Here is a 26,702-nt window from a genome sequence, read left to right on the forward strand (position 1 = left end):
TATACACATTTAATTTTATATACATACACATATCTGACAGACATCATCAATAATATGAAAATATTAATATATTGAAGCATGCACCAATATGCACATATATATTAAAATAAAAATCGAGATATAGCCACACACACACACACACACACACACACATATCCAACATAAACATATAAAAAATATATATCTATATTTTATATTTAAAAATAATGAAAAAGAGAAGTATTTGTAAGAAGTTGGGAGGAATAGGGATTTAGTGTGTATTGCCATGTCACACTGACATTGGTATAAAAGGACACGACATGTAATTTTCATATTATCTTTTGATACATTAATACAATTACAGTCCTTCTCTCCCATCTTGCTCATAGCTTCTATGGCTTCTTCCTCTTTCCTATCTTTCTCTCTCCAAATCTAGTATTTCTCTCTCCTTGTCACTCTTATTCTCTCTCTTCTTGCAGTTTTTCTCTCTCTTCTGCAATCTTCTCTCTCCTCTTTCTCTCTCCCTAGTTTACTCTCTTACAAGTGGTATCAGAGCTCATGTCTTTGATCCTTGTGCAACACATCATTTTCATGATTTAAGATCTTGCTGGGGAGGTCACAGTCATGAAAAATTTGGTTACAATATGTTTGGCTTGGTTTGGAATCATGTTTGTTTGTGCCTAGTTAGCAATGGGAGGCCATAAAAATTTGGTAACTATAATGAGGATTTCAAGAGCTCCTTGAGCTCTCAGGTAGTAATGGGAGGCCACAAAGGATAACCGTGAGGAGCTTATCCCTAAGTACTCGAGCTTCGAAAAGGCATGCTATAGACTTTTTCATTTTCAGATTCTAGAGCATTCATACTCGAAGCGGAGCTATTGATTCCTTCCTCTTCAGTAGCCTGGTATGGATCACATATAGGCAGATTTTATGGGCCACATACAAGTAGATTTTGTGAGGCTTCATTCAGAGACTTGTAGTTTCAAATGCCAAGGGTATAGTAGATCGTGGATAAGTTCAAAGCAGTCTTCATATGGTTGACGTTCTTCCTTATAAGACAATCCTACCCATGTCAAGCCGTCACACATTATAGGAAGGCCAAAATGGCTTTTCAGAGGGTAATGGAGCCTTAGAAGACAATTCTGCCCTTGCCAAGCCAAGCAATTTGAGTGATGCACACAATACCGGGTAGCTTACTATACTTCCAACAACGAATGCGGAGGAGGAAGTGTCCGACTACTTCTTGTAAAGCTTGGAACAGATTCTACTTCCAGCAGTGTCCGACTTCTTCTTGCCCTCTGTGTCTAATGTGCAACCATCCATGTGGCTAATATAATACTCTTGGATAGCATTGGGGCCATCTGAATCGATGGTTGCATGAAAAACGACATATTGCATGTCTATGAGAGTGCAAACTGTATCAAATAGTAGTTTGGGATGATCTTTGCTGTGAATATCGACCACCGAATAGCCTTTCTCGAGGCAATTTTTGATTGAAATTTGAGTTTTGTCAGAGCAACTTGATTGATAGGACAGGGCAGAGGCTTCATAGTCTCAATCTGCAAACATCAACTAATGCAGACATCTCTCTGTATGGGTCAAGCCAATTGAGAAATCAGTTTTGACACCTTTTCTATCATCAGTTGCTTTCAGCACATTTGACAACTACTCTTTGATGGACACCAGCTTTTGTGCATTATCAATAGAACCACTAGTAACTTCATTAGTTACATACACTACACATGCAATCCTTGCATTGTGAGTCCAAACCTCAGCAGCAACAACATTGCACTTGAGGCTTGTGAGAATAGCAAAGATATCTAACAGCAGTCCTGGTCGATCAGTGCTAGTCAACTCTATGGATGTGTGTTCAGCAATCAATCGAACACCCACAGTACGTCCCAAACAATTCTTACCTACGAACTTGCAACAGTTCTTTTTGCTCCCAAAGCCTGCTGCATATACTCAATAAAACTTTCATATGTAAGTTTGTGTCCGAGTTGATCTACAACATGGAAAACATCCATGAACCAACCACCATCTGAGGATATATAGGCTTTGGATATGACAAGAACAAGATTGGTCTGGCAGCTTGGTGTGCTACTTGATGGCAAGACTCTATGGTGTTGCACTCTTGCTGACAGATCTGTTTGAGAGTGGCATTGTTTCAGGCACCTAAGCTCAGGAGGATGTTGATTCACAACATGATGTACTCAAACTGATATGGAAATGGTTCATATGAATGCGTTTATTCCAGTCTGAGCAGAAGAAAATGACCGCTATAAATTCAGATCAAAAGAGAAGGGTAGTACATCTATGGCCAGGGATATCACTCTCCAGTTTACCGAAAGTATCTTGATGATCGTGGTCACACGGTTGCCAATTTCAAAAGATCTGGCATGCCACTAGATGTATTGGTATGCAATGTTGCAGATGGTTAAATGGCATTCTTGCATTGCTCAAGCAAGGTCACAAAGCCACCAACATTAATCTGAACATATGCAATAGGATTTTGGACTGCAAAGGTGTTTGATATGGGCTTATGAGGTATCAAAATATTGACTGAGAAATGCTGCTGCTGCCTTAACTAAAATTTTCCAGTTTAGCAGTGATGAATGCCAAGTCTCCATAGTGAAAAAATGTTGTCTCATTGTGATGTATGGAAACTTTAGTCCAAATATGGCTATTTGAAACTATCACATCAGTACATAGCAACTGGAAGATTGGTTTATCATTGACTTCTTTGATGTGCTTGTGTTGGCCAACCATATCATCATAGCCTGAAGCAATCCCTACAACAGTTATAGACACATCAATTATAGCAGCAGTCCTACATAACTCGACATCATCGAAAACCTCACAGGTTTGGTGTTGAACCAATTCAGTCGTTAGAGAACTATGGGCTAGAAGAAGGGGGTTCTAAACACAGTCAGAGAAGCAAGCAGCTTTTGATACATATGTATGTAGCAATGGGCAAGTGAATGCAAGCTATGATTGTAGTTGGGGTCCTATACGAGAAAGGATGTGAAGAAGTGTTGATAACAATGAATTATCTGCTTGCAACACCAAACAGTGTGTTTTGAGAGTGCTCTCAGTTCTATTTGTGAGTGTTCAAGGTTTAACAAGGTCAAAGTTGGATCTACAGACCTCTTATAGACTCATTCAAAACACGATAGGTTGTAGGCAGTTTCAGTCAGCCAACTTTGGGCTATCATATCTTTTTTTTACCTGCTTTGAAATTTTGCATTAAGTGCTCTATTCGAAGAGGAAAGTGTTAGCTTCAGTTTGAATTAGAAAGTTTGTTAATCGGAACTTTCAGTCAAAAGTTATGGCTGATATAGTACCTATAGGTACTACAAGACTACACTTTCCACAGTTAGAGAAATAGAGTATTATGGGTCTAATTAGAAATGTTACTTCTAAGAGGTTGGATATTCCTTTGGTCGATGTTATGAGTACTTTGGCACATAATTTTATGGCTTATGATGACTCTCAAATGGCATTGGAAGAGATAGATGTGAGTCTGGTTGAGCAAGTACTTATCTATCAATTGCAACCACATACATCTCAGTTGGTTCAGCAAGGTGTACTGCAGGCTCTTATCAATCTCTATGATAACAGTATCTTACAAGAATGTATATGCAATGGTGAAGCTAAATGCATGTTGTTGGGATTACTAACCATGGAGAAAGTGGAGCCTCAGGTTGATTTGTGGGCATCAATGAAGTACTTTTGTAGCAGCGGTACTACTCTTTTGCAGTCTTTTCAAGGCAAGGATGCATTACATTGGTTGATATCATTGCTTAACCAATCGTCTCATCAAGAGTTAGAATATGCATTGGTATTGCTTTCCACTCTCTTTGCTGAGATTGATGACAATGAGTGGGCTACGATAGTTCATACACCTCCATTGGTTAGTAAGTGATCATGGAGTTCTTTAGAAGGATAGCTAGCATGGGAAATATTGGATGTTGGTACAAATTCATTGGTCCAACTTCTTGGCAAATGTTCTACCAAGTTATTGGAATATGCTGCTTTCATCCTGATTCATATCTCTATTTACCATGAAGGAATTTGTGATTGTGTAAAGATGGCTATTAACCTTTTGCTGAAAAATGCTTCATGGAAAAAGACAATGCTTTCAACAATTGCTACTTGGTGCATTGACCTCAAGGATCGGGTTCTGCCTACTCTACAACAAGTGATTCTTTCTTTTGAATACTTTGATGCTGCTTTTATGTCTAAATCTGCAAAAGTAAATCATGGACATCAAGTACACTCTGTAAAAAGCCAGAATGAAGAGAATTATTCCATAGATCTTGGTTAGCAAATCAATGGGAATTAACCAATTGCAGTGTTGAACTCTTTGTCTCCTCAAGGTCAATCATATGAAGAAGACCAAGCTGATTAGCAAGTTGATGCTGTAGTTGAAGCCAATGTATTTGAAGATCACTTGGTAAGTAATCAGCCTTTTGGACCATCTAAGGAGGATTATGCGCCTGCTGAAAATGAAAACTTTACGGTTCTTGATCATGCTTAGGATGGATTAGTTGAGGATATGCATCAGTTCACACTCAATCAGTAACTACTCGACTAGAAGAAGAGTTAGATGCATATGACCATGGTTATGACAACTTGGATAATGATTTTGATTATTGGTATGCTGATAATGAGAATGCACATGAGATTCATGATGGTTATAATATGACGGATGATGGATATGCTTATGGTGATGATTATGGGGATCTTTCTTCCTACCCATTTGACCCGGGGGGTCAAGATTATGAGTTTGATGACAAATCTTCTCCTCTTGATCATTATTATGATGGTATAACTTTTGATCCCGAGGTTCTGAGCAAGGTTTTGCACCTTCATTAGGCCAACGTCCATATTGGGGATTAAAATCTTCATCTTTCAAAGGTTTATTTGGCTGAAAATCAGTCCATTCATCTCTTGTTCTACTGCATACAACTTTTGGATAGTTTACTGTTTTGGCTCAGCTTCAATTATGATATGATTACAGAAGAAGGATATCTATATGGGTTGCAAGTATATCCGATGAGTTTTCTTTTGACTCATAGCACACTTGATTTGGATATGCCCATCATAAGATATCTCCATTTTACTACAGCAGGTTTTGTAGGAGACAACAAGTTGTCTATTGCTTGCAAGTGTCCTTACTTGGAGTTATGATGGTTTAGTTTTCAGTTTTATCATTTCAAAATGGATGTTCATATGGCCTATTCACTTTTCCACTTCTGATCCTATTCATTACTTAGTACAAATTAGTGTTTTTCCTATTTTTAAAGCCCTTATATCAGAGTAGTACTCTGTTCCATCCATCCTTTTCCAACCTTTATAATTTGTTTTTTAGGGAAAAAACCTTTGGGATGGGATGGATTGTAAGAAGTTGGGAGGAATAAGGATTTAGTGTGTATTGCAATGTCACACTGACATCGGTATAAAAGGAGAGGACATGTAATTTTCTTATTATCTTTTGACACATTAATACAATTACAATCCCTCTCTCCCATCTTGCTCACAGCTTCTATGGCTTTTTCCTCTTTCATGTCTTTCTCTCTCCAAATCTAGCCTTTCTCTCTCCTCGTCACTCTTCTTTTCTCTCTTCCTGTAGTCTTTCTCTCTCTTCTGCAGTCTTCTCTCTCCTCTTTCTCTCTCCCTAGTTCACTCTCTGATAGCATTAATAAATATGCCCATTTAATATACATTAGAAAAAATATTTAAAACTTTATAGGTATGTTAAATATTATAGGCAATCTAACATAACTATTACACACACACACACACACATTTAATAGATATAATTAAAAAATATTAATATATTTAAGCATGCATTAATATACACACATATATTAGACAAAAAATTGAGATATATATCTTTTTTTATTTCATCCAACATAAACATATAAAAAATACCCACAAACACATATCTTTTGTATATACATAATTTAAAACATGAAAATATTAATACATTTAAGCGTGTACTAATATATACACATACATTAAATAAAAAGTAAAGATATATACCTATATTATGTCTTCTCTTATGCACACATTAATATGGACACATAGATTAAAGCTTTGATATACACCATATTCTACTCATGAGAAAGAGAAGCATTAATAAACACCGCCCTTTAATAAATATCATTAAAGTATCAACACACACACACACACACACACACAGAGAATATTATGCACACATAGATTAAAACATTGATATACATTGACATACTACTCATGAGAGAGAGAATACATTTAACAAACACTATTTCTAGTATACATAAAAATAAACACATATTTAAGTTTCCATTCAAACACACATCTTATTCAGAGGCGCATGAAAACGTTAAATGTAGATAAGATTTCAATAAATATTTAAATCATTAGATGATTAAAGAATCAAAGCATTATAACACTAATAAACACTATGTTCTCATTCTTTAAAAGAAACAAACCTTGAACTCTATATTAAAAATTCTTTATTATTAAAAATTTTGAGAAATATATCTTTTCTTATTGCATCAAATATAAACATATGAAAACATTAATGCATTTAAGCATACACTAATATACACATATACATCAAATAAAAAATAAAGTTATATATCTAGATTATATTATATCTTTTATTATGCACACATAGATTAAAGCATTGATATATACACATATGTTACTCATGTGAGAGAGAAGTATTAATAAACATGCCCCTAGAATAAACATAATTAAAAGTATACACACATCCCTTTAATATATACATCATTAAAGCATTGAAATATACTAATGTTCCCACCCATAAAACTAAACATACATTTAAGATTCCATTCAAACACACTCTAATTCAAATCATTAATGCATGAAGACATTAAAGCATATATAAGATTTTAATAAGTACTTAAATCATTAGAGCATTAAAGCACTAATAAACATTGTTATCATGCTTTAAAAGAAACACTCTAAAAACAAAATAAAATTTTTAAAATTTCAACTTTAGCAACATGTGTGTGTGTGTGTGTGTGTAAAGAAAAGAAAAAAGAGAGATCGTGTAAAATGAGGAGAGAGATGTGTACCTTGAAAGTTGCGTAGATGAAGATATCAAAAGTGCAAAAAATGCATTAAAAATACATTGTGACAAATTTAATGTTAGAAGACTAAAGTCAAAACATCCTTTAACACATCAACTAATCTAATGCTCTCTTCTATTTATTCATAGGATACAAAACTATTAATTTATATTTTAATTTATATTTGTATGATTTTTAAACATGTATTGTTCATAAAAATAAATAGATATAATAATGATAAAAGATTCCTTCACACAATAGTTATTTTTAATTTATATATATGTATATATATATAATATTAACACACATGGCTAATAGTTTTTCTTGTTTGCAACATTAAACACCCATGATAACAAACCAAAATATTAGAGTTTTTCTTTAATATATATAATCACATGATAGTTTACACACAGTACTAACACAATATATATGATTAACACACCTTAATACAACATGTCCGTAGAAATGATTGTGGCACTGACATGGACATGGATAAAGCTTGGGGAGGGGGGAAGGTATCAACATGGATACAATGGTGGGGGAGTTGTCAACATATTTTTTTTTTTTTGGGGGGGGGGGGGAGAGAGAGAGAGAGAGAGAGAGAGAGAGAGAGAGCACAACTATGGTTTATTTGGTTGGGTTGGGGGAGGGCCTCTCAGATTGGTGGGTCGAGAGAGAGAGAGAGAGAGAGAGAGAGAGAGAGAGAGAGAGAGGGAGGGAGGGAGGAGTGACATAGGTGAGCTATGGTTTGTTTGGTGGGGTTGGGGGAGGGCCTCTCTCATTGTTGGGGTTGTGGAGAGAGAGAGAGAGAGAGAGAGAGAATGGTGGCATGGTGGTCTAACCTTCATGGCATGGCAATCGCCTAACAGAAGGATGATTGTAGTGAAGGGCCTCACATATATTATACCTCCCCTCACGGCTAGCAATGGATGCAATACAGATGGACGAAGGGACAATATTGTGAGTATAAAGATTTAGATGTGACTTGTTATGAGCAATGTATGCTTACAATGGCTTGATTCATATGCTCGCTTATTGTTGTGTTCACTTGCTTTTTAGCATTTCATGTTCGCAGCGCTCCAACGCTTTGGGAAGTTTATAGGTGTGGCCCCACTCTAGCATGGCATCACTTAGAAGTGCCTTCGTGGAGGGCGTTATTGAGAACAGTATCCTATGTGTTTGGAAATGACACCTCCATTTCCATCTATCTTTTCCATATTATGACTTACTCACAATATGAGGAAACCCCTCTTATTTCAGTTTTCCGAATGTATAGGGAGAGGGGGTGGTGGTAGTGGTTATATAGGAGCTTTATTTGGAAGTGCAGTTTAATGGGTGGGTGACGGCGGAGGCGAGAAATCGGGTGAAGACCAAGGCTCTCTCTCGACAGGCCGTATCATACGGGCGTATAAGAATCGGATGGACTGATTCCGCCAGTCTACTGTGCCCCTCCTTCTCTCTCTCTCGCGGGTGTCTGCGTGTGTAATTTGTAAGTGGAATTGCTAGCGCCGCGATGAGGTCCAGCTCTCATGTGCTGGCGCTGCTGCTGATGCTGGTTTTGCAGAATCGTGCTGTAACCGTGATGAGGAGCGAGGCGGCGGCGGCGGCGGCTGCAGGAAGAGGAGCTGGAGGAGGATGCTCTCCAGCCATCATGAGTGGGCTTCGCAACGAGTGCCGGCAGTACGTGATGGGAGCGTCGCCCCTCCCCCGGCCATCCCCGGGAGGGCCCTGCTGCCGCATCATCAACTCGCCCGCCATCCCCTGCGTGTGTAACAGCATCCCTCCGAACCTCCTCCCTTTCATCAACCGCCCTGCCATCTTCGACGTCATCACCAGCTGCGGCCTCCACCTCCCCCCCGGCACCCAGTGTGCAGGTCAGGCTCTCTCTCTCTCTCTCTCTAAGATATATTATCTTATCTCATCTTCTAAGTTTGCGGTCTTTCCTTGCAGGTATTACGTACCCCGGACACTGATCAGAACGCGCAGCTGCAGCATGAAGATTTACATGCAATGATTGTGATATTTTGATCCTGAGAACCTCATCATGTACTGTTCACAATTGATTAACAAATCCTTGTTCTCATTTATAAGCGTCATCGTGATGTCGCTCGCAACTTGTGCATATATATGTAGAGAGAGAGAGAGAGAGAGAGAGAGATTGATTGCTGCATTTTCATCTTAAACACTATCTATATATCTGCTTGTTGTTACAAACTTCACAGTTTACATCTTAAATACTATCAATTTGAATTTCTATACATTTGCTTGTTGTTACAGACGACAGTTTTAATCTCAAATAGTATCAATTTGAATTTCTATATGTTCGGATGTTTGTTAGAGACTATTCAGTGCCTTGAAGGGGCTTACTTTAGTTGAGACTCGGGCCAAACATCTACATATATTTACCACATAAGGAAGGATCTCATTCCAATCTTCTTGAAGAGAGCCTATACACATGAAAATAATTTGCTCAAGCATTTTGTTTAGGCCTTTGAACGTTAACCCATTTGTTCGAGGATGGCTTGGCAATGTGTGAACATTGCCATTTGTTTAGGCCTTTGAACATTAAACCATTTGTTTGAGGATGGCATGGCAATGTGTGAAGGTTTATTTTAGACCCCTATATTTACATATTATTTTGATGACTTTTAGTTTTAAAATTTTACATTTATTTAGAATTTCATTGTGATATTCCCTTAGTACTATAATGTATTTATATACTTGCTTGTTTTGGATAGTGAGATGATGTCCCATACTACTAATTCAAATAGTTTCAAAACTTTTATTGGTGGAAGTAATCCTATAAGTTTACCTAATGGTGCTTTAAAAGTTGAACATATTCTATAATTCTTGAAATTGGTGGAGTTTTGGCTAATAAAACTTTTTCTTCATGGACTCTATATATTTATGGAATCCTAAATCAAGACAATAGATGGCGAGAATTATAATAATTGATATATTTATTTTGTATTAATTTTGGCAGGACTATTTTGGGTTCTTATTGATGACCTATGTGATATAAGATATTATCATGAATGTAGTATGGATGAATCCTAATATTTGGATAAAGTGAAGCAAAAATTATATAATATAATTGTACTATAATAAAACTAGATAGTTAACATTTTGAGAACATTAAAATTTTTTGATTTTCTCCTTTATCGAACACTTAACTTATGCAACCCTATACTCAAAATAAAAAGGATACAAGGTAAAATCATAGAAATTGAAATATAATTTTAAGTGTTTCGATTTCTTTAGTTCCAATCAAGCTTTTTCCCTAGTATATCCCTTCCAAAACTAGTTGTAATGGATTTCAAAGTGCTTATCATGTTGAAGAGTAAAGCCACTAATGTCACACCCTATTCCACCACAACATTAAGGATATTAAGCCATTAGAGCCAAAAATGCTTCAAAAAAAGTACTTTTGTTAATTACGGGATTAAGGAAAGGGCCAAAGAGGGTTTGCCACGTGTGCAAGAATATGGTATTCTTGTCTCCTCCTTTTTGGAGATAGTAGAGTCGACTCCGTGGTTCTCTTCTCTCTTTTCACCAAAATCTCCAAACTCTAACATGTTTTGATGGTCCCGAAGTCCTTATTTAATTATAAAATCTGACAAAATCAGTTATGATAATGATGTTGTGAAGTTAATACGAACTTTTTTGAAAGTCGGGAGCTTTTGGTGCCCCGACTATATTTTCATTAGTCTTTTCACTATTTCTTATTTGTTCATTCGTCTTTCTCAGTGAGCTTCTTTCTTTGCTCATTTGCCTTTCTCAGTGAGCGCTTTTCTCTTCGATTTAAATCTAAGTATGGCATCCAAAAGACGCCCGTCTCGTTTAGTAAACTCCAGTACTGTCTATGGCCAAGGAGTAGACAGAAAATGGGAGTCCAAAACCTTTTGCATAAACAATTGGGTGACCATGTTGCCCTCTTGCAAAGGCTCTCACAAGGTCAAAAGAAGAAAAAGAGAGTATATAAAACATCACTGGAAAGGGCGTATCATTTCTTTCAAAATTATGCATGAAGGGTGGTTAGTTAAAGTGCAACATGTTTACATAGCCAAGGATATGCACTTATCTCCTAATGAACGTGTTTACCAGCAAACACATTGTAGTCTTAAGTTTATAACATATTTGATTTTTTTTTTTTAATTAAGCAAGTATTAATATTGAATTCTTCATTGTAGATATATTTTCATCAACAAGTATTGAATAGAAACCTGTGAGAGTTTGAGTGAAACTTTGAATGCGATTCATATTAAGGCGTTTGCAGACATTATATATGCTGATGAGATTGTCGGTTCTTTCAGTGAGAGAAGAATTTTTATATATTATGCACAAAATGTGGTTCCATCTAAAGAGGGTACATATGGACATATCGAGAATTTGCCATTGCCAAGTCTCTCCTCTCTTATTTGGGAGGTTTCTGATAAGGCAACCATGAATATTTTTAAATTCAAAATATGTCAAGATATTCAAAAGTCCATGACATCTAGAAGGATCTCAAGAAGAATATGCCTGTCATGATTTATCACGTTACATATCTTTGTGGATTGCTTCAAAATACCAAACTTACAGATAACAAAAGTATCTTGGCTAAGTAGAAATTTTGCAAGCATAGAACTAGATAACATTATAGGGAAGCTTTGGAGATCTAGAGATGTTGACCATAAGGGCGACACCATGAGGTGTATTGTATGCCCCCAATCCTTTTCTCTGTGTTATAATATAGCACGACAAACTCTTGCTTTGGGTTTTGATTATAGGAGATACAAACTTAAACTAGGCATGTGGATTCCCTTGGATTCAGATGCAGATTGCATGCCCTTCAATCTTAAGGTACAAGTTACAGAAAAGGAGGTAAATATCACTTCCAATTGGAATCTTAAAGATGTAAGGGATACCTTGGAGATGCTAGACTGTACATCCCCAGAATATAAGTTCAAAGTAAACAGTTTAGTAGGGAAAAGAGCTGAACGCTTTTTCTCTTGTATGAGTTTCTTGCCTCCTTCAATTGTAAGCTTTGAGCCATAAAATCGAAAACATTACGTTGGACAAAAAGCTTTTCATTGAATGAGGAGTTACAAAATTGAAGTGTAGATATACAAAGATCTTGCCATTTGTATATACTTGTCTTCTTTCATCATTGTAACTTCTTCGTCACTTTTTGAAAAGATAGATCTTGCAGTTTTAGTGGATTTTTTTTTTTGGTTGGTTGAAGAATTTAACTTGGACAGGGGCCCTCTTCTCTTGAGGGGGTAGATGAGAAGATGGATGAGAAAGTGTTGGCATTTCTGTCTTTTTGGAGCTTGCCTTACTTGTCTTTCCAGATGATTTGCCTTTTTCCTTACTCTTAGTTAAGGATTTATGTGGAGGAGAGTCGGGGTCGACTGGCGTGATTGCCCTATCCAAAATTAACTCAATACATCTCTCTCTTATCCACCATGTGTATGAATCGGCGTAATCTTTGCACTACAAGGAAAATTGTAATAAGTTGTAAGGTGAGTGATAGTTCATACTTGTAGAGAGTAAAAACAAAGAAATTGAATGATTATAAAATTTGATAATAATATTGTTGCTCAAAATCTAATAACGTTGCTCAAAACAGAATGTGAAAGATACTTACATTAACCCCATCTATCTTGAGAATCTTTGAATCTATTGTCCTACAAGCATTTGAAATTACTCTCCATCCACAAGAATACACATCATTTTGTAATGGCACTTCTTGTAAGAGAAAACTATATGGTTTTTTAGGATCAGCAATATCCTCATATGTAGTGTCCAAAAAGGTTACCACCAACCTCCCAGCATTGTAAATGAAAAAATGTTATTAAAAAATGACAATAAATAAAATAAACAATAAACCAAAAAGTGAGGATTTGTATTCAATGCACATTTTTGCTTGACCGTGGATACCCCTAAGAGAGTTCATAAGGATAATTTCTCGAGTGAAAATATCAATATATATTAAGCTTCAATGTCCTCTGCAGAGTAAAATGTTAGTAAGAAATGCATACTATAAAGAAGTATACATTAAACGTCCCTTTGCAAAATTGCATATCTTTCAATATTAGGAAAAAAAATATGGTAGTTGGTAATTGGATCGAATGATCTGAAAAATAATTATATGTTTGAACGAGATTTTGAAAACAATTCCATTGATAACAGTGGATCAACGATAAATATAGTTTTAGAGATTTCTTAGCTAAGAGAAGAAATCAATGCCCTAAAACCAAAAGCAAAACCAAATGAATGTCAATTGCAATGAATGAAACAACACTATCATTCAATTAAAAAAATTTGAGCCAAAAATCCTTACCTTATGCAACAAAAGACTACTGAATCTGACAACTGAATATCTTTCTAAACAAACATTCATTTGTCCTTAGGGAAAATACTAAGATAGTCTTCTGAAGAAGTGCAAGAGACATTCACAACCATTTGTCCGTATACCTCATCCATTCTCTTCAGATTGACAGGACCAAGGACATCAATTTTTCTCTTGCAAACTTCATCCTTTGACTCTATAGTCTCTTGTGGTCGTTCTTGATGGGTAACTTCTTTAGGTTCTTGATAGCAGACACTTGTTCGGAGGTGGTCTTTGTAGGGTGTAAATGTGTCACGTCCTCAATCACTAGCCATTTCGCTCTCCTAGACAATTTTGGAGGAACATTAAGGATCTCAAATGCTTTTTTATCAGTAGTGGGCAAGGGCCTCAATACCTTGTCGAACCTATACCTGATTCTGCTAACCATACTAAAGTCTTTGTTCATCAAAGTCACTCTATGAGCGTGGGCAGCAGCAATGTAAGCATCATTCATAAAATTAATAACAAAGTCTTCAGCAACCTCCTGAAGGCAAAGAATGCCTGCAAGCTATCTTTTTTTTTGCATGCCAACTTCAATGGATACCCTTGATAATCTAAAAGAAATATCTTTGACAACCTTAATAAATGTTGTCTTTGGAATCACATGCTGTGTAGCTCTTTGTGCCTTCCTTATCTCACTAAAACATTTCTGAACATTAGAAAATCTTGACTTTCTCTTTCTCTTCTGCTTGGAAGGGTCTTCTTCTCCATGAGCATAAGAGGGTCCAGATTGCTCTGTCTGTTGAATAAGGGCTCTAAGGGAGGTTGGAAACTTAGTAGTTGTTGTAGGGTAGGACTGTACATGATAAAGCTTACTCTGGGCAGGAGAAGACACTATCTCTGCACTAGATTGTTTAGATTCCATGGCAGGAGACTGAGGGCAACCAGGGGTAGCTGGGATCTCAGGATGGAAAGATTGAGAAGCTGAAAGCCTTGTCTCCTCCTCACTCTCTTTGCTATCTATATACACCTTTCTTGCAGTCTACTTTGTCCTAGTCATGAACATGCAGAAAAATGAGACTTGTTAGAACATTTAAAAACCATGAGTAAAAAATGAGACTAGTTAGAATATTAAAAAACCATAAGTAACCCAAACAGAAATAACAAATACGACGCGATAGGAGAAAAACCAGGGGTTTGAAGTGAAGCTCCTCGCGTCGTATTTGCGGATGACCGATACAGCACAATAGGAAAAAACCGTGGGTCAAAAATGTAACTCCTCACACCATATTTGTGATAGGCAGCACGGGTTAACTGATACAATGCGAATACAGTGAAACAAAGTTTTGAAAAGCAACCTCTCACGCAGTATTTGTGGTGAATGATACGATGCGAAAACAACAAAAACAGTGAAGCGCGGATTTGCAGTGTTGGATACGGTGCGAAAACAATGAAGCACATGTTTAAAAAGCACCTGCTCGCACCGTATTTGCAGTGACTGATACGGCGCGACTATGTTTAAGCGTAGGTTTAAAAAACAACTCCTCGCACCGTAATTGCGGTGACTGGTATAGGGCGAAGTTGATCTCGACGTGGTTGTGTATTCGCACTGTGGGTTTGAAAAGTGAGCCACGTAAGCTACAATCAATCTTTTATAATTGCAGGGTCCACGTGGCATTGTTTAATTGGCTAGGTTTCGCATGGGCCATCCATGTGGCTGTCTACGTGGCATCGCACGTGGCAAATATTTTTCGCTCTATATAGACACGGTGGTCAGGCATTTATGACTTTTTTTGCAAATTTACAAGCTTGTTTAGAGTTTAGGTGATGCCAGGAGGCATATTTCACGGTGGATTCCGTGCCACGGTGGATTCCGTGAGGTTTTACGGTGAATTCCGTAAACTTTGATGACCGAGGCTCATACACAAAGTGGATTCTTTGTGCGAGAAGTTGATGGGGACGCCTGTCCTTTTCGGGCATTTCATTAATTTAGTGTGTACATGGGTGATTCCATAGCGGGTGATTCCGCAAAATGCATATTAAATTAATAAATATTTATGAGTTTAGAGTACGCACTCGTAATAAATTAAGGTTAGGATTTATTTCTAACCAGTTGATTTATTTATGTAGCTGAAGACTGCTAGGTATTCACTTTTGTCGGTTTAATTGTATTATTTTACTAACGATTGTGAATGCTTCAGTTGATGTGTAGAGATCGCAACAGTGGCGGAGGAAAGCATTGGAGGATAGCGAGTATTCGATTTATTATTTATATTTTGATGGGCGCATACCTTAGGCATGGCGCCTATATTTTGTCGCGCCTATTTATTGAGGCGTTGGATATTTATTATTATTTTGTATGCGCATGGGCGCACGATTATGTTATTTGTACTTGGACATTGTTTTGGGCATGCCAGACTCTTTGGGCACCGCCCATTAGCTTTATTCCTATTTTATGCTAAAGCCAACTCAAAAGCTAAAAGCTTGCTATTTCATAATTTGGGCTATTATTTGAGCTCGAAGATGATTAATACATAAAATACATGCTTTGTGGAGCGCTCATACAAGGCATGGGGGGAGATTGCACCCAATTGGTCTCTTGTTCATGTCGTTCATGCTTTTTACATTGAATTTTGTGCAAAAAAGTAGAGTTCTATTGTTCTTGGGGACCTTCCGACATTCACTACGCGAGCGTACAACATCCGATTTGTGCATCAGTGGTATCAGAGCGAAGCTCAAATCAAGAGCTTCCAATCGCTACCCATCTTGTGCGAAGGCGAAGCTCCTGGAATGATCGAGCTCTACGGTCAATCTCGTCGCGAACGGTCGATACAGGCGGATTCCTGGCAGTTAAGAACCTGTGTTTCCATCATCAGATCGCGAAGGACCAGCCTGGCAGAGGCGGAGGACCACTCCTATCTCTTCTTCATCAAGTCGTCTTCATACACAGAGATAAGCCTCCATAGCTTAAAAGCCTAAAAGCTTTTAAGTAAAGCTTAGAAAGCTTAAAGAAGCTTCAAGCTTCAAAAATTCAGCACGAGGTATCTCAATATCTTCGAAATTTGCACTGCCTGAGAAAAAAACGCCCGCCCCCCCCCCCCACAATTTCACGTTTTCATCCAACTAAGCTTAAAAGCTTAGTTACTAAATCTCTAAGTCAGTTAAGCTTCTCAAATTCAGCAAGTTCTGCAAGTTTCTCAAGTCGAAGTTCTGCAAGTTACATAAAGCAAGCAAGTTCTGCAAGTTTACAAACTCTGCAAGTCACATAAGTCTGGTACTCTGCAAGTCAGACAAGTCACCTGGAGTCAAAACTGACTTCTGTTCAAAACTCATAGAAGGGCTGTTCCTGCGCAGAAACTCCGAACTGCAAAGTTGTTCATTGAAAGGTACTCTATGCATACGCAGGTTTGCTGAAGCATTTTCATCATACAAAGAAGGATAAGACACAGATTTTTCAAAGATTGTGAAAGCCACACCCAAAAATATATAAGCCTTGTATTCTCGAACTTGAGCTACGCTCATCCCGCTAACTTGATTTTGAGAGTGAGAGGTCTTTTGAGTTTTGCAGGATGACGAAACCACATATGGATGATTTAATGGCTGAAGGCGATCTACCTGAACCTACGATGGAGCAAAAGATGGACATAATTATGATGCAATTGGATGAAGAACGACGAGCTAGGCAAGCATTGCAAGTTCAATTGGCTACTTTACAAAGATCATCTACCGACAAAGAGGAACCTCAATCTGAAGATCTTATCCGACGTACCATTGACGCAACTCTCGAAGTTCAATCCATCCGTAAGGAATCAAAGATAAGTAAAAGAAATTTCAAATTCCGTACTTTCAATGGCACTCGAGAGGGAAAAACTGTTCTTGCATTCATTAGTTAGTTTGACGACTAGTTTCATGAGGAAACCTATGCAGAAAAAGATAAAATCAAGTGTGTCACTAATCATTTAGTGGATAGAGCATCTCTTTGGTGGACTGTGGTATGCAAGAGTATAGATTGTCCCACTACCTGGGAGAATTTCAAGAAGAAGTTTATGCAGAATTTCCTTCCTCCACAATTCCATGAAAAAGCTATAAAGCAATGGGACCTTCTTCAGCAATGGGATCGTGAGCCTATTCCTCAGTACACAGAGCGTTTTTGGAATGCATTACTCCAGTTACGCATGCTTGAAGACGTACCTGAAGTGACACACAAGCGCAAGTATATGTCTGGACTACTTGGGCATTACTACGCTGAAGTTAATATGTTCAAGCCTGCAACTCTTGAAGACGCAATTTCACTAGCTCACGACACTGAAGACAAGCTGCGAGGTAGAGACAGATGTCCACAGCAATTCCAAGCCAATGGTAACTATGGATCTAAGCAATTCAACTCAAATTTTAGAAGATTTAATCAAGGTCATTTTACTTCATCATCTTTCCGTAAGAATTGGGCAAAACCTCCTGCTTTACCATCCAATGTCAATCAAAACCCCAAGCCTATTCCATAGCCAAATCCTAATGTCCCTAGACTTCCTGCCATTGTAAATAATGTAACCAAAGCCAAGCCTATAGTGTGTTATAAATGCCACCAGCCTGGACATCTAGCAACAAATTGCCATTCAAAGAAGCCACCTGTCCATATCAACTACCTTGGAGCAATGGAAAATGAAGAACATGAAGATATGCTTGATTTTACGGAAGATGAGGATGACACTAATACTCCTTCGGATACTTTACCAGGTATGCCAACTCCACATTCTTTATTGACTATGAAATGTTTAGTGCATGGAAAGGAAAAGATTATTTTGCATGATGATGGTAGTACTCATGATTTTATTTCTGCAAAGTTAGTAAAAGAATTGAAATTACAGACTGTACCTACGCATTATCGCATTAAAGCAGCATTCTTAGGCACTAGGTATAATGGTACATAGGAAGTGCATGACTTAGAAATTCAAATTGGTCAATACACTGAAAGAAGAAATTTTCTAGTTGTACCACTACAGTCCAGTGACATTATTTTAGGTATGCCTTGGCATCACCAGCATAATCCAGATATAGATTATTCCACACATTCAATTAATATTCAATTTCAAGGAAAATATATTACATTGTATGGTATGCATGCATCTAATGCTTTTCCACTGCTTTTGCATACTCAAGCTAAATGTGCATTACGCAAAAATAATAAATCCTATCTCATTTGGGTGAATGAATTGCAAGTTAAAGAAAATCATATGCACCCTAGGCATAAAGAATTTCTTACACATTTTAAAGACTGTTTTGCCAAAGATCTACCACATGGTTTACCTCCTTCACGTCTAGAAGACCATAAAATAGATTTGATTCCTGGTACCCAACCACCTTGTAAAGCACCATATAGGCATAACCAGATAGAGCAAAAAGAAATTCAAAGTCAAGTTGAGGAATTACTAAATAGAGGATTGATTAGACCTAGTAGTTCTCCATTTGGTGCACCTGTTCTGTTAGTAAAGAAAAAGAATAATACCTATCGTATGTGCATTGACTATCGAGATTTAAATAAGATCACTGTAAAGAATAGGTATCCAATTCCTAGAGTCGATGACCTTATGGATAAACTGCAAGGTTCTGCCATATTTAGTAAAATAGACCTTAAATCTGGTTATCATCAGGTAAGACTAGATAAGTCTGACATATTCAAGACTGCATTTAGGACACAGTTTGGTCATTATGAATTTTTAGTGATGTCTTTCGGATTGACTAATGCACCTGCTACATTTAGTAGAATGATGAACCATATATTTTTGAAATATCAGTATTGTGTTATTGTCTTCTTTGATGATATTTTGGTATTTAGTCAAAATGAGAAAGAACATTATGAGCATTTGTCATTGGTTTTCCAGTTATTAAAAGATAATCAACTGTATGCAAATCCGAAAAAGAGTGAATTCTTTAAAACAAAAATTGAGTATTTAGGTCATATTGTATCATCTGATTGGAATAAATTAGTTCAAAATAACTTGATTCCTATTGATTCACTATCTTATAATGATAGATTTATGTTTTATGAAAAGAGATTATGTGTTACAATTCCATTCAGATCTTTTGTTTTGAATGAGATTCATTGTCCTCCATATCAAGGTCATAGAGGTATCATATCTACTTTACGTACATTAACTGAAGATTTTTATTGGCCGCATATGGACACTGGTATATCTAACTTTGTTTCTGAATGTTTGATTTGTCAAAGAGTTAAGAGACATCATGGTAAACAATATGGATTACTTATGCCTTTGTCTATTCCATCTAGACCATGGGAACAAATTTCTATGGATTTTATTACTGGTTTATCTAATACTAAATCTAACCATGATATGATTTGGACAGTAGTAGATAGGTTTAGTAAACAAGCATATTTCATTCCATGTAAGAAAACTTTAATAGCATCACAAGCAGCACAATTGTTTTTGAAAACTGTTTTCACTAACCATGGATTACCAAAAGTTATTATTTCTGATCGTGATTCTAGATTTTGTAACAACTTTTGGATTACTGTGTTTGCTAACCTTGGCACAAAAATTGATTTCTCATCTGCATTTCATCCTGAAACTAATGGACAAACAGAAGCCACTAATAGCACTATTCTAGATCTTTTACGTGCTTATACTATTTCTAAACCTCAGACATGGGATACACATTTGCATTTATTACAGTTTACATATAACAATACACCACACACATCTACAAAGAAAGCACCATTTGAAGTGATTTATGGTTATAGATTATCTACACCTGTTGCATCTTTGTCAAATAGAATTCAGAGTGCTGATGATATTGCTAGTATGCATAATACTATTTTTGATGAGGTTAAAGACATGATTGCCAAAGCCCAGCAATCATATACCAAACAAGCGAATAAGAAAAGACAAGCAATGAATTTCAAAGTTGATGACTATGTTTGGTTGAGAATAGAAAAACGTAGATTACAAAGTGTAGATAGACACCCAGTTGTTAAATTAGCCCCTAGATTCTATGGACCATTTAGGATCATTCATAAAATTAATGACAATGCATTCAAGTTAGAATTACCACCTCACTGGAAAATTCACAACACATTTCATATTAGTTTATTACGACCCTTTAGAGGCCAATTACCTGTACACCCTGTTTATGAAAACCCACCTTTGTTAGAGGAAGAGACTGAAATACTTGAACCAGAAGCTATCATAGATACTGACTTTATGACCACTAGAACTAGCCGAAGATATTCTAGATATCTAGTCAAATTTAAGAACCATCCTGTAGAGGAAGCCCAATGGATGTACACTAGAGACTTAAATGCTTTCCCCACTCTGTTAGCTCCACATTGAGCTAATAGCAATTGAGGTCAATTGCTATCCCACCCCGAGGGTATGATGCCAAGAGGCATATTTCACGGTGGATTCCGTGAGGTTTTACGGTGGATTCCGTAAACTTTGATGACCGGGGCTCATACACAAAGTGGATTCTTTGTGCGAGAAGTTGATGGGGACGACTGTCCTTTTCAGGTGTTTCGTTAATTTAGTGTGTACATGGGTGATTCCATAGCGGGTGATTCCGCAAAATGCATATTAAATTAATAAACGTTTATGAGTTTAGAGTGCGCACTCGTAATAAATTAAGGTTAGGATTTATTTCTAACCAGTTGATTTATTTATGTAGCTGAAGACTGCTAGGTATTCACTTTTGTCAGTTTAATTGTATTATTTTACTAACTATTGTGAATGCTTCAATTGATGTGTAGAGATAGCAGCAATGGCGGAGGAAAGCATTGGAGGATAGCAAGTATTCGATTTATTATTTATATTTTGATGGGCGCATACCTTAGGCATGGCACCTATATTTTGTCGCGCCTATTTATTGAGGCGTTGGATATTTATTATTATTTTGTATGCGCATGGGCGCACGATTATGTTATTTGTACTTGGACATTGTTTTGGGCATGCCAGACTCTTTGGGCACCGCCCATTAGCTTTATTCCTATTTTATGCTAAAGCAAACTCAAAAGCTAAAAGCTTGCTATTTTGTAATTTGGGCCATTATTTGAGCTCGAAGATGATTAATACATAAAATACATGCTTTATGGAGCGCTCACACAAGGCATGGGGGGAGATTGCACCCAATTGGTCTCTTGTTCATGTCGTTCATGCTTTTTACATTGAATTTTGTGCAAAAAGTAGAGTTCTATTGTTCTTGGGGACCTGCCGGCATTCACTACGTGAGCATACAACATCCTATCTACGCACCATTAGGTCCACTTTGAGCATTTCTTATGTGAATTTACATGATTTTTTTTACCCCTTGATATGAAGCAAGGAGATATTGTTCTTGAGGTCGCTTGTTGGCAGAATTCACGTTGTATCGTCGATTAGCAAATATGAAGCGAGAAGGCATCGCTCGTGAACTGGTTGCACACTTTCGTGCAGTATCGTACTTTCACTCATGTTTGAACCTAAGGATGTTGTAGGCTCCCAAGAGTAGGTAACCCCTTCTAAAAAAAGAAGAAGATTGTCAACAGGGTCAACAAGAGCTTCTGGTTGTGCTGCCTTCTCCCCTGAAATTCCCACAGCTTTCTCCCCTTGTTCAGCCACAAGTGTGGGAATGCCTAAGAAGTTCCAATCAAAGGCAAGTCACCATTGAGGGTTTCTGGATTGTCTCAGATCACAGAGGTTTCTCCATCTGAAAGGCTCCTAGACTTTCTTCTTCAGAATGGCATGGAGTTATCTTATTACGGAACTGCAAAGGATATTTTCAACCCTGATTGGGATATTGACCATGTATTGAACTCATGTAAGAAGTTTTTCTTGGAGGAGTTTGTTGAGTTTGAAAGTCTTGCATTTCCGATGGTTGAAAAGGATGCAAAGGAATATGTTCACATGCATATTCGGAGCTCACCTTCAGAGAAGGCTTCGTTTTCAAGAAAGTGTACATCTCATTCTCTTGATCGGTTTTGTACCTCAGATTTTTTTTGTTCTACTCATTCTAGGAAATGCAAGCTTATGTCCAAAACAGCTGCATTCATTACATTTTCTCTTGTTAAATATCCTGTGAAATTTGATGGAAAAACAATTAGAAGGTCCAAAATGTTCGAGCTTTTGCCTTTTGGACGATGTAGCAAATGACAAGGATGCAGAGGAATGTTTGGACCCTGTGTAAGAAGCAAATATTACTGACAAACTAGATGTTGCCCAATTCAAAGCTGAGACCATTATTGAAGAAAACCATGCAAATGTAGATCTTGTTTGTGACTCTTCTTTTTATACTGTTGCTTCACTTCCAACTTTTCCTATCAAGGACAAAGAATACATACTGCTAGCAGACACTCAAAGGCTCTTCAATCTTAGGGAGGATTATTGTTTAGCCATCATTACAGAGGCTTTTGATGCTGCAAATGGCATTGTTGACATCAAAAATGAATCGAAAGAAGAGTTACTTAAACTTGACACTGAAATTGCAGACGACAAGTTTATTGAAGCAGGGGATGCCCTTTCTCTAATTTGTTTTCGTAAGGCAAAGAATGCTGAGGAAGAGTATGGGATTACTGAAGAGGAATTCCACAGCCTTTAAGACCGACTTGGAATTTTCCATTTTGGAAGAGAAGATTCACAATATGTTAAAGAATTGGAAGATACCAATGAGGCACAATCATCAATTAACATATGGAATCCAACTAAGCTAGAAAATGATGAAAATCAATTGGTACTATTATCTCAAATTTTGTAAGATGTATATACATTAATATGTTTGATTTAAACATTCATTTGACATTTATCTTTTTTTACAGTTGGAGATTGAAGATTTTGATAACCTCTTGGGACGGGGTAAAGGGACAAGAGTTGGTATTAGTTCACATAAAGATGTTGCACTTGGCCATTACTTAGCTAGGATTGATCTGCATGTTTTCTTGGTATTTCATAACATCTTCTCAGAGGAAGCAACATGGCCTATACTATGTATTAAGGCACTAACAAGGCTACTTTGTTTCTCTAGGTTACAATACAATGCACACAAGGTGATGCTTTTGGAGAAGACTGCGGCAATTAGGATTTTTGGTTATGGTCCTAGTTTCTCTACTTCTAGAGCAGGATAATTTCTGGCCCTCTCATCTTATGCTTTGGCAGCAAATCGAACTGATATAAAATCAATAGTTGGCTACAAGAGAAGAAAATTTTTGTGTTATAGAGGAAATATCTTAGAAAGGGAGGATGATGTAAAGGCTCATGAGAGCTAGCTTTGTACTTTCCTTTCTTGAATTCTCAAGTTGAAGTATTCATTCTTTGAAGTTGTCGTCGAAAAATACTATGAATTCTTAAGTTGAAGTATTCATTCTTTGAAGCTGTCGTCGAAAAAACCAATTGAATAGCTCCCCAAGAGCATTGCTTTTTGTAACTCCATCTTCATGTCTTGTGCTTCGAAAAAGACTTGTGTGTGCTTGATAGTGAGATTTTTCCATGCCTTGGCCGCTATAAGTTGCAAGGGGGCCTTGCTCCTCCACAAAGTAAGGCCCATGATATAAAGGATATGCTGCAAATTCATAAGAGTAACAATCAGTTTCTGCCAATGGAAATTTTATCGAAGAAAGATTGGATTAAATATTCTCTCTTACCAAATAAAAAGTGATATCTTTTTCTCTCCATGCCTCCTTTATTGCCTGAATAAGATTTGTAATCAAACATTTGGACTCTTCTGGATACGTGTATGTTTTCGTTTGTTGCTTGAGGAGCTTTAGGAAGACATCAATGTGTCTCCAAACCTCCATCCTTATAAATGCAAGTCGTGGTGTGGTTGCAACGTTTGTCGTTATCCCACATAGCTCTCTCCAATGCTCCCAAGTAATGCTCACCTGTTTTCCTGTATGGTTACCTAAAAAACGTCTAGCTTTTGAGCCTCCCATTGAGACATCAACCAAGACATCTCTTGTTTTCCCTGAAAGTGTCGGATCTTTTCTTAAATGAACTTGACCTCCATGAAAACCCATTTTGAAGAGTAATGCCTCACATTTGTCAATACGCTCATTCGATAAAGAAAAAGGCTTAATTGAGTATGCATAGTTAAGATGCAACCTGAGAAGTTCATTAATAATTCTAATATTTGCATGCAAAGTACATATATGAACATTAGTAAGAGGAATTGGAAGAATTGGATCCCATATATCTTCCTTTTTTTTAAAACTTAGATCTATAGAGTCTCTAGTTGGGGCTCTTCTTACAGGGTGCAAGTTGCTCCAATTTTTAGACCCAACACTTTCCATGCAATAAATACAAGGATATTTTGCATTTGCCTCATTACATATTTCAAGCATACATTTGATAGTTTTCAAGTAAGCACTCATATGCCATTCCTCATTAAAATTATCAACCACATCAACAACCAACATTTCTCCTTCACTTTGAGACTTAATAATGTTTGGAATACCTGTATGAGTAAACAACCATTTCAGTGTTTCATGATTCTCAATTGGTACCTGAGCTGCACCAACCCACCAAATCTCCATCTCAAACTGGAACTTATGCATTGGTGCTTGACCCCCACCATTACTGTATTCCAATGCCCTGTTCATGCTGCAAATGCTGACTCTTTCCATCTTTTGTCCTTTTTGAATCTGTGCTTCATCTAACTTCAAGGAAAACTTTAAAACACCGTGACATTCCTCCAACGTGAGTCTATACATGTGAACCATTGCAATCTACACTCTTCTTAGATCAACCCATATATTGTTAAATACATTGTATTCAAAACTAGATTTTCTTTTTGTCTTTTCATATGGCGTAGATGATTCAATATGAATGTATACCCAAATGCAGTTGTTCTATTATATTTTAGATTTTTAAACCATAATCTTGAGATAGCCTGATAACCTTCGACTAATGCCCATAGTATCACATGTCTCTACAATTTCGCTTGGTTTTACTGTGTCTTTTAAGTCATTCACTAATTCTTTGAGATTTGGGCCTCTCAAATCCATATTTTGAGGTGACCTAAGAATCCTCAAAATATCATTCTTATTCATGGTCTCTTTTAAAAAACTGATTCTCTCCTCACTCTCTCGAATATTTATACCCGATATGTTGGAGACATATTTTTTTGCAAGATTCAATCTTATTTTCTTTACTCTCTCACACAAGCTAGTTATATTTTTTAATGGTCTCTTTCTCTCTCTTAATCCTATTGGAGTTTTCTTTAAATGTGCTAACTTGTCTTGTAATGACTTATTAGCATTTTCCAAAACGTCAATCTTATTTGTAAGCTCAGAAATGCTCGTCTATGTGATAAATAATGCTTTTCTCATTTCATTCATTTGAGCCATGTATGTGTAAGATATAGAGTATAAGCTTTTACAATACTCAAGCATCCCATTATAACCTTTCCTAATATATCTCACGTAATCATGAATATTAAAAAAATTAAGAGGTTTACCTATTGAAGGATCCTTTGATAAATATTTCCATCTACCCACAAATCTATATGTTTCTTTCCTTGAGTTCGCAATTTGTTGGCCTCCATCTCATCTGTTAGTACTCGACGATGTATACTTCTCCAAGATGAATAAATTGGATCTGGTTGGATGGTAAGTTTGTATTTGCATGTGCTCTCATTTGTATCACTTGCAGAGGTGTTGCTAAACATTTTAGTAGATCAACGATCGCAGTGATAAGAAAGTGAGCACAAAGAAGAGAATGGCAAAAGAGAATGGAGAAAGAGCGTGTGAAAAGAAGACACAGGAGTACACAAATCACGATATAGGTGGACATTTCTCGAAAATACAAATTCTCCCAAGTTCCAAGACAAAAAACGGCCGAAAAGGTGACACTGACATAAATTAAATTTGAGGGACAATTAATGACTCAGCTCTTTGATGAATTCAATATTCTCTCATTAATCACATCTGAGCAACCAAATTTGGCATTTTCATTCTTCCAAAATCTCAACTAATTAGCAACTTAATCATTTTCTTACAAGTGCCTTTTTTGAAGCGTTTTTGGCCCTAATGCAAACCAATGAGTAAGTTATATTAGAAATATGCGTGTTGCTCTATAGAGTCCTATTGGCATTTCTCCTCACAGGTGCTTAGAGTGGCCTTTCAACTCATGTCCATGTGACTCTCTTGAGTCTTGTTCCACTTGCAACCTATTTAAAGGTAACCCTACTTGGCCCCCTAGACATTATATGCTACACTCATTATTCACTCATGCTTGGTTGGTGCTTTGTTGTTGCATCTAACTTGTGCTGAGTGTTCTTGGTGGCTCAATGTGATATCTCGACTTCAATTTTAAAAAAATTCAACTTCTCGCAAAATGGACTTTAAGAAC

General features: G+C 36.9%; 1 protein-coding gene and 1 pseudogene across 1 annotated transcript; one reads left to right on the forward strand and one right to left on the reverse strand.

Annotated features, from left to right (window-relative positions):
• Positions 1-1,215: 1,215 nt before the first annotated feature.
• Positions 1,216-3,226, reverse strand: LOC148028893 (ACT domain-containing protein ACR3 pseudogene; annotated as a pseudogene).
• A 5,351-nt stretch (positions 3,227-8,577) lies between these two features.
• Positions 8,578-9,037, forward strand: LOC148028894 (uncharacterized). The gene is made up of 2 exons (XM_087688509.1): positions 8,578-8,938; positions 9,015-9,037. Exons 1-2 carry the CDS (start codon positions 8,578-8,580, stop codon positions 9,035-9,037), a joined length of 384 nt encoding a protein of 127 aa, XP_087544635.1.
• The last annotated feature ends 17,665 nt before the right edge of the window (positions 9,038-26,702 follow it).

Source organism: Lygodium microphyllum, chromosome 11 (genome assembly GCF_053477565.2).
Source record: "Lygodium microphyllum isolate KBCC chromosome 11, Lygodium_microphyllum_v1.1.10, whole genome shotgun sequence".
Lineage (NCBI taxonomy): Eukaryota > Viridiplantae > Streptophyta > Polypodiopsida > Schizaeales > Lygodiaceae > Lygodium > Lygodium microphyllum.